Source organism: Panicum hallii, chromosome 1 (assembly GCF_002211085.1).
Source record: "Panicum hallii strain FIL2 chromosome 1, PHallii_v3.1, whole genome shotgun sequence".
NCBI lineage: Eukaryota > Viridiplantae > Streptophyta > Magnoliopsida > Poales > Poaceae > Panicum > Panicum hallii.
The window spans coordinates 8,744,870-8,757,134 of NC_038042.1; the positions used below are offsets into that span (position 1 = coordinate 8,744,870).

Below are 12,265 nucleotides of genomic sequence, written 5' to 3' on the forward strand. Positions count from 1 at the left end.
GGCCCAAGGCGGAGAGCGGCGGAGACGGCGTGGGGGCGAGCCGGACTCGAGTTTGAGTCCGGGTCCGACATGGGGGGGCCGGGGAACGAAGGGCCTGACAGGAGGGCCCCGCCTGTCAGTGCGGGAGAAAGAAAGAGGGAGGGGGCGCGTGCGGGCTGGTGGGCCGGGGCGAACGACTGGTGGGCCGCGTGCGGGAGGGAAGGGAGAGAAGGGGAGAGGGAGGCCGTGGGCTGGGCCACAAGGGGAGGAAAGAAAGAGAAGAAGGAAGAAAAGAAAGTGGCTGGCCCAAAAAGGAAAACGAGAGGGAATTTAAATGCTATCCAAATGTATTTAAATTTAAATTTGAAGTTTAAATTCAAATCAAAAGCAATCAATAAAACAATGCAACGAGGCATGAAATGAACAAACCCTATGTTTCCTTATATTCATTTTTATAGATAAAATAAATACTATTAAGTGAAGTAAATATTCTAAATTCAAAAGAATTTGAATGAAACCTTAAGAATTTTTAAACAAGACCTAACAAAGTTTATTTTAAACTCCTAGTTTGAAAATTAGGGTGCTACACACCCTAATCTCAGTTTCACTTTACATCACCCAGTTTCATGCACAACTTCAACCCATTTGGTCCTTCATTAAACCAGCCAACATATGGCCACTCTCCTCCAAGATTCCAAGGTGTTCGTATTCAACACCAAGGTAGTTGGCTGCAACATACTCCCATTCCTGCATAGTCCACCAAGCTTTGAAGGTTTTCATCTACAAGAAAGCTTTGGTCCCTCAACGACTATGCAATTTGGAGCTGCAGCCAACAGGTCACCATCTGTGCTGCAGTTTAGCCAATCAGCTGGATCCAATCGGAGTTACATGTGCCACACAACCTCCACTGTCACCATCACCCCCGTGTCGACACCGAATTAATCTTGGGCCACCTCCACTCGTTCATTATCATCCATCTGTTCGTCACCCGTGGCGATAGTGTGTGAATGACAACTTCTGAGTTTATAGTTAATTAGATATGTGCCATTACAATTATCAGGCTTTCAAGATATATTATCACTATTCATGATATTGCAAACGTAACATCACTCAACCGAGATGTAAAGAAACCTCTGCCAGCATGTTCTAGGTTTCCGGTTACTTCCCAACAAACCTCTCCCATCATTTCCAAGAACGCCTAAAATCTTTTAACACCCTACGCGAGCAAGGTGGTTACTTCGTCGATGCGAGGTCGATGTTTTTTGGCGAGTGGTTGTATGTATTTTGGTCATGGATCAGCTCTTGTAATTGTGGTCTTATATAATCCATGACTTGGTATTCGGTGATCATAGCCGTACTAAAACTTTGTAATTCTTTAGTTTTTCTATCTTAATAAAAAAAATACTATGGCGTGGTAAAAAGAATGGCTAAGCGTGTTTTTCCTTTAGAAAAAAGGAAATATGAACATATTGCCTTCACTTTGTTTTCCCTTTTCTCTGTGTTTAGTAATCGTGTCATGTGCAAGAGCTAAGCATGAACAGGAGTGAAGAATCAGACGTGCCAAGCCAAAACGGGAAACGGCATCCTAAGTGGTCGGCGGATCAGAGCCGTTCACGCGTCCAGGCAGCACAAGCCCTAGAACCCGCAACGGCTATTTTCTCCTCCCCGTTGGGCGTCGGCGCAGCCAGTAGTAGCCGTTGCTGTGCGGCGGCGTTCCCCTCTCCTTCCTCCTCCTCCTGCTACAAATAGTCGCCGGCGGCCGATCCCTAAACCCCACAGCGCAATCGCGCATCTCCTCTCTCTCCCTCTCCCGGCCCTCCTCTCCGCCTCCTCACGCCGATCTCCAGCGATCGGGGAGACCACGAGACGCGCGCCCTTCTCTCGCTCGCTCGCTCATTAAAGCTCTCGATTTCTCACGTCTTTGCGTTTCCGTTCGTGTTCAGTTCACTAACCTGCATTAATCCGTGTTTTTCTTTTCAGTTCCATTGATTCCCCTGTTTGTTGCTATTATTACTGTTTTTTCTTCTTGTGCTTCTTGTTGTTGTTCGGTTTCTGCTAACCATGGACGCAGGCTCCCGCTCGATCTCATCGGAGAAGAGCCGCGCGTCGGCGGCGCCGCGGCCGCCGCTGCAGGAGGCCGGCTCCCGGCCCTACATGCCGCCGCTCAGCTCGGGGTCGCGCAACCCATCGGCCAAGTGCTACGTGAGTCCCCTGGCCCGTGCTCCAGCTCCCCGAGATCCTTAACGTTCCGTGCTCGCGCGTGTAAGTCGTTCGACGATTTGTCTGACCGAGCCCGCTGGTTCTCCTTTCGTCTGCGTGCGCGCTGCAGGGCGACAGGTTCATCCCAGATAGGTCGGCGATGGACATGGACATGGCGCACTACCTGCTCACGGAGCCCAGGAAGGACAAGGAGAACGCGGCGGTGTCACCGTCCAAGGAGGCGTACCGGAGGCTGCTCGCCGAGAAGCTGCTCAACAACCGGACGCGGATCCTCGCCTTCAGGAACAAGCCGCCGGAGCCGGAGAACGTCGCGGCTGCCGACGCGACTTCCTCCCACCACGCCAGGCCGGCCAAGCAGCGGCGCCACATTCCCCAGGTAATTATGTTCATGTACTGATTGATGTTCTTACATCTAGATCGATGAAGCAATTGGATTGCGGTTTCTGATGTGGCCTGAAATGATATGCAGTCTGCGGAGAGGACTCTGGATGCACCAGAGCTCGTTGATGACTACTACCTCAACCTGCTCGACTGGGGGACCAATAACGTGTTGTCCATTGCTCTGGGTGATACGGTCTACCTGTGGGACGCCTCGAGCGGATCCACTTCTGAGCTTGTGTCCGTCGACGAGGACAGCGGTCCCATCACCAGTGTCAGCTGGGCTCCCGACGGCCGGCACATTGCTGTTGGGCTCAACTCGTCTGACGTCCAGCTCTGGGACACCAGCTCTAACCGATTGGTATGTAGAGTATCCTGCTTCATCAATCAATGCTGTGGTAATACCATGATCATGAGCGTTCTCTGTTGCTGAATTCAGTTCGTTCTTTTTCTATGCAGTTGAGAACACTCAGAGGTGTGCATGAGGCAAGAGTTGGCTCACTGGCATGGAACAACAGCATCCTGACGACTGGTAGCATGGACGGCAAGATCGTCAACAACGACGTGAGGATTAGGAACCACATGGTGCAGACATACGAGGGGCACAGCCAGGAGGTTTGCGGGCTCAAGTGGTCTGGATCAGGGCAGCAGCTGGCCAGTGGGGGCAACGACAACCTTCTGCATATTTGGGATGTGTCGATGGCATCCTCCATGCCTTCTGCCGGCCGCAACCAGTGGTTGCACAGGCTCGACGATCACATGGCCGCTGTGAAGGCACTGGCATGGTGCCCATTCCAGAGCAACTTGCTGGCAACTGGTGGTGGTGGCAGCGATCGGTGCATCAAGTTCTGGAACACACACACCGGTGCATGTCTGAACTCTGTTGACACTGGTTCACAGGTTTGCTCCCTTCTCTGGAACAAGAATGAGAGAGAGCTGCTGAGTTCACATGGATTCACACAGAACCAGCTAACCTTGTGGAAGTACCCATCAATGGTGAAGATGGCCGAACTCACTGGCCATACCTCTCGTGTGCTTTTCATGGCTCAGGTGAATTCCTCAAACCAACTTTTACATATAGTACCTGCATTGAGTTATATGTTAGTGTGAACACTGCTGATGGTTCTAGCGTGGTCAAACTGCAGAGCCCTGATGGTTGCACAGTGGCCTCAGCAGCTGCTGACGAGACCCTCCTTCCTAGATTCAGCAAATTGAGCTTCAACTTTCTTATTGAGCGAGAACATTATGAGTTCATTTTTTCTTATTAATTTCTTGCTGAATGTTCCAGATGAGATCTACACCTTGGTTAAGCAGGCAGCGTGAGGGAGCAAAATTCTAATCCATCATTAGGGTAGTGCCCGATTTCTCAGTTGCTAACACAAAAGTTCAGGTCATCTTAGAGTTGAAACTGAACCTAGAATTTTTGTTTGGTTATCCTTCAGTAGGAAGGTCAACATCACTGGCAGAGTTGGCCGTCTTCATCATCAACTAGATGATATCTGCAATGTCACCAAAACATCGAAAGAAGGCATCTAATCCATCATTGTGCAGGATTATGTGTATACCCGTCATTAGTACTGTTCCATGTACATCAAAATACAATGTGTTCTTCCCATTTGGTTGCAGCATCAATAAGCCTGTTTGATGCGGCAGTTTGTAAATTAAGCGATAACCATTCTTTTCAAAGTTATAATGGAATACTTGTTCTGTTTTTCCTTAAATCTCCTGAAAAATTTATCCTCTTAGCCATGTCACTGGAAGTTCAGCCAGAGGCAGCACAGGCATAGCCAGCGGTAGTAGGCTGAACAACGGCAGTGATGAAAGCTTGCAAAGTGGTTAAATTTTATTAGAAATGAAATCGTAGAGACAAGAGTGCTCCCAATAGGAGCTGTGAAAAAAGTGAATTCTGGTTATTCTTATTGATCTCAAGGTTACATATGTATAGGGGATTACAAGATAGATGTTATGGCTAACATTAGTGCAGTTCTTGAATTCTCTCTCTAATATCAGCAATAAGGCTCATTCATGCCCTTAACCATGGTTGTTACATAATCTTAACAATGGTTGTTACAATAGACTTAACATGGCCTCAACCATGACTGCTGTATTGATGAGATCAAATAAAGACATATTGTAACACTGCCCCTTTTGATCGAGTCCATCTTGAGTTACATGTCCTTTAATTTCTTTGAAAAACCCGGTGGGAAAAAATAAGAATAATATATCATGAACCTACAAGGTTTAAGGAGTAATCCATGCCTTGATTTTATCTTTAGAAAACCCCAGTGGGGAAAACATGAGATAAGCCATACGCTTGCATTAATCATTGTCTCATTAAAAACTTTGTATGAGAAAAACCTCATGGTAAAAACTCATAAAAGAAAAGAGTACAATGTGAAGCGTCTAACAAGTTCTATCATTCAAAGAGTCCCTCTGAAGCTTGCAAGTCTCTGAGTCGTCTCGTACCAATCCCCTTAACACATTTCTTGAACGAGAAGTAGGTAGGGATTTGGTGAAGAGATCTGCCAGATTATCATAAGACTTTGTTTGTAAGATATTTATTTCTCCACTTTGCTGAATCTCATGGGGATCAAACAACTTAGGAGCAATATATTTGGTGATATTACTCTTGATGTTTGCATCTGTGTACTACAAGCAGCATTATCTTCATAGGTAATTCTGAGGAATCAATACCACGAGATTGTTCAATATGGTTTATCATTCTACGGAGCTAGCCACACATATTCACGTGATGCTTCAAATAGTGCAATGATTTCAGAATGATTTGTGGAGGTAGCCACTAATATTTGTTTAGATGACTTCTATGATATGGCAGTTCCTCCATGAAGGAATACAAAACCTGTCTGTGATCTGGCATTGTAGGGATCAGACATATAGCCAGCACTAGTGTATCCAACCAAGCTAGAATCATCAGTTTTTTGAAAGAATAAGCCAAGATCCTTACTGCCATTCAGGTACCTAAGGATTTGTTTTCCTCCGGTCCAATGACGCTTAGTTGGGGCAGCACTATGTCTTGCCGCAAATGCAATGTCAGGCCTGGTACTATTTGCAAGATACATGAGTGCTCCAATGAGATTGAGATAGGGATATTCTGGTCCTAATATCTCTTCTCCTTCCTCTCGTGGTCGGAAAATGTCCTTTTCTTTATCGAGAGATTGAACAACCATAGGAGTCTTATTTGGATATGCTTTATCCATATTGAATTTCTCCAATAATTTCTAGACATAGACAGATTGGTGCACTAAAATTCCTGACTGAAGGTGCTCGATTTGCAAACCTAAGCAAAATCTGATTTTACCCAAATACTTCATCTCAAACTCCATCTTAAGATAATTTCGGGCTTCATCAATATCTTGTATGTTGCCAATAATATTCAAATCATCTACATATACTAATATAATGCAAAATTCTGTGGAGGACCCTTTGATGAAGATGCACGGGCAATCATCATTATTAGAGTAACCCTTTTGTAGAAGGTACTCACTCAGCCGGTTGTACCACATTCTTCCCGACTGTTTAAGACCATAGAGTGATCTTTTGAGCTTTACACAATTCATATTGCGATTTGCGCTTTCATTCTATATAGGGATCCCATTGGGGATCTTCATATATATATATACATATATATATATATATGTATATATATATCCGAATCTAGTAATCCATATAAATATGCTGTCATGACATCCATCAACTGTATAGATAGACGCTTTTGAATTGCCAGTGATATTAAATATCGGAACGTGATTCCACTCATGAATGGAGAATATGTTTCATTGAAATCAATCCCGGGTCTCTGTGTGAAGCCTTGTGCTACAAGCCTCGCCTTATATCTCACCACCTCATTGTTCTCATTCCGCTTCCAGACGAAAATCCATTTGAAACCTACAAGGAAGGTTTTTGGAGGTGTAGGTATCACTGATGAGAATGCGTCTCTTTTATTGAGGGAGGTTAACTCTGCTTCAATTGCTTCCTTCCATTTGTTCGAGTCCGAGCGCTTTTTTGCACTGTACCATGGATTTTTTGATCTGGATCATTTTGGATGGTATCTACAACTGATGAGGCAAAGTATATGTCGATAATTGTAGTCTTACGATCGAATGATTCTACAGAATCAACATAGTTTATGAAAATTTCATGTACCCTAGTTGACAGCTCGGTATTTCCCAATACGACAGCATCGGGGCGTTCTAATATCCCATCATCAGAAATTGAGTGCACTGTTAATGTGGGAGGTGGATTGGGTAAATCCACTTGGTGTCTCTCAACTTGAGGTTGAGTTTCATTTACTGTGTTAGAGGATTTGCTCATGCGCTTGCGAGGATTTGCCATGCTTCTCCCACTCTCTTTTGAGGTAGGGAGTTGAATAGTTTTGTTTGATACCTCTATTCTTTCCGGCACATTCCTTCCAGGAATGTATGATTTTGTAAACTTTTACTCGCAGTAAATAAGTTTGGCAAATTGTTTGCAGCAATCTGCAAATGAATGATCCTTTGAACTTGAAGTCTATGGTACGAGGATCCTCCTTTAGGGTGTCTAAGGCATCCCAATTTATTTCCGGGCATTCTGTGTGATACTTGAATTCTCCCCCTAATGCCGGGAAATGTTCTTCATTGAAGATACAATCGGCATACTAGGCTGTGAGTAAATCCCCTGTAAGGAGCTCTAGGTATTTAATGATCGATAAAGATAAATACCCCACCTAGATCTCCATTTTCTTGTGAGGGCCCATTGATGTACGCTTTGGTGGTGAGATCAGTACGTATACAGTGCAACCGAATTTCCACAAATGGGAAATACTAGGAGGATCACCACGAACCAATTGCAACGGGGAAGCTGCATGGTATGCAGTTGGGCGCAATTGTATTAAGTCACCAGCGTGTAAGACTGCGTGACCCCAACATGAGGTTGGTAGGTTACAATTTTGCAATAGTGTTCTGGCAATAAGCTTTATTCTCTTGATAAAAGATTCAGCTAAACCATTCTGAGTATGAACATATGCTACAAAATGTTGAACTTCAATTCCTAAGGCCATATAATAATCATTGACGGCTTTGGAAGAAAATTCTGCAGCGTTGTCCAATCTAATTGATTTTATCTGGTGTTTGGGTTGACTTGCTCTAAGTCTAACGACTTGTGCAATCAATTTTGCAAAGGCATGGTTCTGTGTCTATAAGAGACACACATGAGACCATTTTGTGGATGCGTCTATTAGAACCATGAAGTACCTGAATGGTCCAGACAATAGTTGAATGAGGCCACAAATGTCACATTGAATGTGTTCAAGAAACTTTAGTGGTCCAGACTTTATTTTTAAGATGTGATGGTCTCAAAATTAATTTTCCAGTTGCACATGAGGTGGACATAAAATCTGAGAATTTGGAGAATTTTCTATCGCTCATACCATGTCCACTTGAATTGCTCATGATTTTTCTCATCATCCTGATGCCGGGATAGCCAAGGCGTTCATGCCAAATTTTGAATGTATCAACATTCTAAAAAATCACTTTTGTATGCAATATGGGGTATGGGTTTGATGTCGCGCACCTCTGAGTCGCCGCCGCCACCGGCTCCGCCGGTCCGCCTTCGCCGCCCGCCTCCGCCCCTCCCTCACTTCCCGAGCCTCGTCTCCTCCCCACACTCAGGCCTCCCCCTCACCTGAGGGTGGGGGCGGCGGGCCTCGCCGCCGGCACTCATCTTGGCCAAGACATGCTCGGTCTTGATGATGCGGCGGAGGTCCGGGTGCGCATTGGCTGCCGCGGCTGCGGTCGGGCGGCCGGGGAACCAAGGCACCTGTGGCGGCCATGCTGCTGGAGCTACCCGCGGCCATGTAGAAGGGCGGGGCTCCATGGCGCGCGGCGATGGTGCCTTTGAGGAGGAACTCCGGCAGCTCGTCCGGTGTGGGTGTGTACAGCGACATCACCGGCGTGTAGTCCGGCAAAGGTGTTGGCGAGATGGCACGGCATGGCGAGGCCATGGCGAAGCCGTGCTCAGTTGATGAAGGACCGGCGTCACGGCGAGAGTAGTTCGTTCAGCCATGGCGAGGACAGTACGACGTCACCATGTCCGGCACCTCCTGCGGCAGCCCGTCAGCCTGCATCCGCACCCTTGCAGTCCATCCATGGGACTCGCAGTGGCGCGGCGACTCCACTAGAATGCGTTCTGGCGCGGTGCAGGTGTCAGGCTTCATCGGAGGTCCGTGGCAGGTGGCGAGGGTGCTCGAGTCGCTACTAGCAGCTATGGTGGCTCTGTGGGCAGCGGCGTCATCACGGCATCGTCCTCCACGGCTGGCAAAACTAGAGGGAGGAGACCGGGGGCCACGGGTGGCAAAGCTAGCACCACGGCCCTTGCCGCGTCGAGGACGGAGCACTGCAGCCCGGAGAAGCTCGGCGAGCTGCTGGTGCAAGAAGCGACGCAGATGGCGAGCACAACGGTTGCGAGGAAGAGAAGAACCAGCATCAAGGGAAATCAGCAAACGGCGAGCCATCTTACCCTTCAAATTGGTGATCTCTTCACCTCTTTCTCTCTTGCTCAGTGCTTAGAGCTGCTGATAACGTGTTCGAAATAAAATTGTAGAGACAAGAATGCTCCCAATAGGAGATGTGAAAATAGTGAATTCTGGTTATTCTTATTGATCTCAGATCTCAGGGTTACATACATACATATACATATATATATATATATATATATATATATATATATATGGGATTACAAGATAGATGTTATGGCTACATTAGTGCAGTCCTTGAATTCTCTCTCTAATATCTGCAATAAGGCTCATTCATGCCTTTAACCATGGTTGTTACATAATCTTAACAATGGTTGTTACAATAGACTTAACCATGGCATTCATGGCCTCAACCATGACTGCTGTATTGATGAGATCAAATAAAGATATATTGTAACAAATTTAAATATAGTGCATCGAGCTTTTTCTCGTTCCTGTACGGACTTCTTCATGTCCTTGTAGTTTTGCTGCACAATAACGCATGGAAAATTCCTTCTGCTTGCTGTGCCTTGTTTTTTTTTGGAATTGCTTGTAGAAATTGGCTCCCATGTCTCAGTAGACCATCTCACGCCACGGGAACGTCTCATGTGGGCTTTCTTGTATTATAGAAAAAAGATTCGTTTACGAATGTTAGGCCCATCACGGTCCACCACAATCTTCACTCTAGTTTTCAGCAAGCCCAAGGAAATATTTGGTCATTCGCATCAGCTCCTATTGCGGCGAGAAGTGCGTGGTGAACTGGTGGACGGCTACCTCCTCCGGCACGGAAAGGCCTTCCCATACTTGTGACCACACGCCCTATCTAACCTGTGACCACATTCCCTATCTAGATCGTTTATCTCATCCACATGAGGTATCATCCAACCGTTGATTTTTTCACCTACTCATGATGGCTGTGATAGACCATGCGATCACAAGTACATGTGAAAAATTCACGTTCCCTCCGGCAATGCTCGTGATGCTCTGTCTCTCACCCAACTAGGCCTGATCGTTCATACACTTCTCCAAGACGTAGCTAGAATAAAAATAGCACTGATCGTTCTCATCGCTCTAAAACTGGCACCACACCATGCCACCAGCCCTCCTCTCCTCCCCACCTCTGCATGCTAAGGTGGGAGACGACAGACGGGCGAAGCTAGTGGGAAAAGACGCCAGGTACGGTCAGCTACATTCACATGAAGAGGTTATGAATGAACAATACTTTACTAAGAATTTGTAGGATTTCGTCAGGGTCAGCTAAAAAAGGGCCAAGATCCGCCCCTGATGACGGGGTGTTGTTTCTGTATTTTTGAAAAATTCTGTATTAGCTTTTATAAAAGGATACCAAAAGGTATTTGCAATTTTCTTGCGAAAAGCCGGTTAACTATTTCCCACATACTTATTGAACAACATGTCTTCTTAGGCATGCAACTTAAAATATGAAATAAAATCTTATTAAATTGGGGATATGTACAAGGCATAGATGTTGGGTAGTAGTCCGTATCTCTATATACAAACAGCGCCCACAGCGTATCTACATGTAGCGCGCATAGTAGCCGGCATGCAACTTTCAGCCATTACGGCAATGTACAAATCTGACGCCCACAAATGAATCACAACTTGCTCAGCTGAACTGCAATTTGCTTGCGAAAGTCTGGCCAAACTTCCATCCTCGTGGCACCACGTTTGCGAATTCAAGAGCTTGTCCATCGGTGTTGGTCACCCTGAACGAGAGCATTTTGCCGGTGAGATAGGCCATGGAGTGCCAGTTCGCGCCCCAGTTGCGCGCCATCGGCGTCCAATCAGTCGAATCGGCGGCCTTGACTTCCATGGATTTGATCGAGCCTGCGGCCGCGACATTGGTCACGAGCACAAGGTTGAAGTAGTCGTGCCCGTTGATCATGAACCTTACGCCGCCCCGTCGCACGCATGGAACTCTGCAAGTGAGAATTTTTCTGTTTAAGACTACTACCGTCCGTCTACTGCAATGCAAGTGAGATCTCTCTCCCTTTTTCACAGTTATTGCATAAGAGAGTAGCAAAGACAATTCAGTATTGAGTACATATTCTCTCTCAAAAAAAAGACAAGTCACTATGCACACACCTTTTGTACATGACTGGGATGATGCCTGCACGGTAGACGCCGATCCTCTCCCACGCCGGCTGCGCCATGTCGAAGTGGGGGCGCGGCGGGTTGCACCAGCCGCCGTTGTCGCTGGGCAGCGCGTAGTTGGGCGGGCAGAAGTTGGTGGCCGCGACGGTGACCGTGGCGCCGGGCTTGCACCACGTCGGGTCGGTCTCGTGGTCGCACGCGATCTCGTAGCACTGGCCGCACGACGCGCCGTCGTTGAAGAGCGCCGTGCTCAGCGCCGCCGTGCGCGTGCCGTATCCCTGCAAGTACAGGTCCCCGTACCCGCACGCGCCACCTGCATGCCGCGCAAACAGAGCGTATACACATCGTCGCGGTGAGCTGCCGTGCGTGTGCACTGGCATTTCTTGGCGTGCGTGATAGTGATGAAGCGAGTATGTGTGTTACCCATGGTGTCGGAGGCGTCGGCACCGCCGTAGAATGTGGCGTGCGCCTTGAGCCACCCGGTCGTCGGCGCCGGAGCCGACGCGTTGGTCGTGACGCCGTCTGCGGCCACGGCCACCGCCCAGCCGAGTGCGAGCAACACTGCCGCGAGAACTGGAGCTAGAGCTGGAGCCATACCGATCATCGATTTGCAGCAGCACGTAGGCCGGGCTCTGAATCAAATCGCACAACTCTGAAAGTGGAAGCGCTGAAAGTGTGAGCTGCAAGATGCGCCCTGCACAAGTGTGTATCCTTGTGTTTATGTAACTCGATCTGGTTCTGCTGATGGTTGTGTAAGTACTGAATTTGATGTGTATATATAGGCTACCATTGCAGCCTTAACCTTGCGATCGATCGGCGTCTGCAGGATTAAAAATTATTTTTAATTTAAACAAATAAAGGGAGGAGTCAGATGAGGCAGCAGCCAGGTTAAGCAGACGAAGCGAGCCGAGGACATGTGCATGGTCATCATGTCATCCGCCGCACTGTGCAGGGCTTACGGGGTAATCCAGAGTGGAAAAAATGCAGTTGCAGACACGTATCGGCACCGTGCAAATTCCGTCGATCCAACTCTGCTTCAGTTTCCCTCTTTTCGCAGAGGTGAAACGA

At 47.3% G+C, this 12,265-nt stretch overlaps 2 protein-coding genes across 5 annotated transcripts; one reads left to right on the plus strand and one right to left on the minus strand.

Moving 5' to 3' along the window:
• The first annotated feature begins 1,613 nt into the window (after window positions 1-1,613).
• LOC112890423 (cell division cycle 20.2, cofactor of APC complex-like) lies at window positions 1,614-4,298 on the plus strand. Of its 4 annotated transcripts, none has more exons than XM_025957459.1 (6): window positions 1,614-2,181; window positions 2,309-2,575; window positions 2,669-2,938; window positions 3,037-3,627; window positions 3,866-3,928; window positions 4,020-4,298. In XM_025957459.1, exons 1-5 carry the CDS (start codon window positions 2,041-2,043, stop codon window positions 3,914-3,916), a joined length of 1,320 nt encoding a protein of 439 aa, XP_025813244.1. In that variant the 5' UTR covers window positions 1,614-2,040; the 3' UTR covers window positions 3,917-3,928; window positions 4,020-4,298. The 4 variants fall into 4 exon arrangements, 3 of the variants coding, with proteins under 3 accessions (XP_025813244.1, XP_025813197.1, XP_025813123.1); XR_003228312.1 differs by having other exon boundaries at window positions 1,619-2,181; window positions 3,723-3,928; XM_025957412.1 differs by having other exon boundaries at window positions 3,866-4,298.
• Window positions 4,299-10,709: 6,411 nt separating this feature from the next.
• Window positions 10,710-11,792, minus strand: LOC112891017 (expansin-A24-like). The gene is made up of 3 exons (XM_025957915.1): window positions 11,621-11,792; window positions 11,189-11,510; window positions 10,710-11,022 (listed from the first exon to the last, which is right to left on the minus strand). The coding sequence occupies exons 1-3, from the start codon at window positions 11,790-11,792 to the stop codon at window positions 10,710-10,712; spliced, it is 807 nt and encodes a 268-aa protein (XP_025813700.1).
• Between the last annotated feature and the right edge of the window lie 473 nt (window positions 11,793-12,265).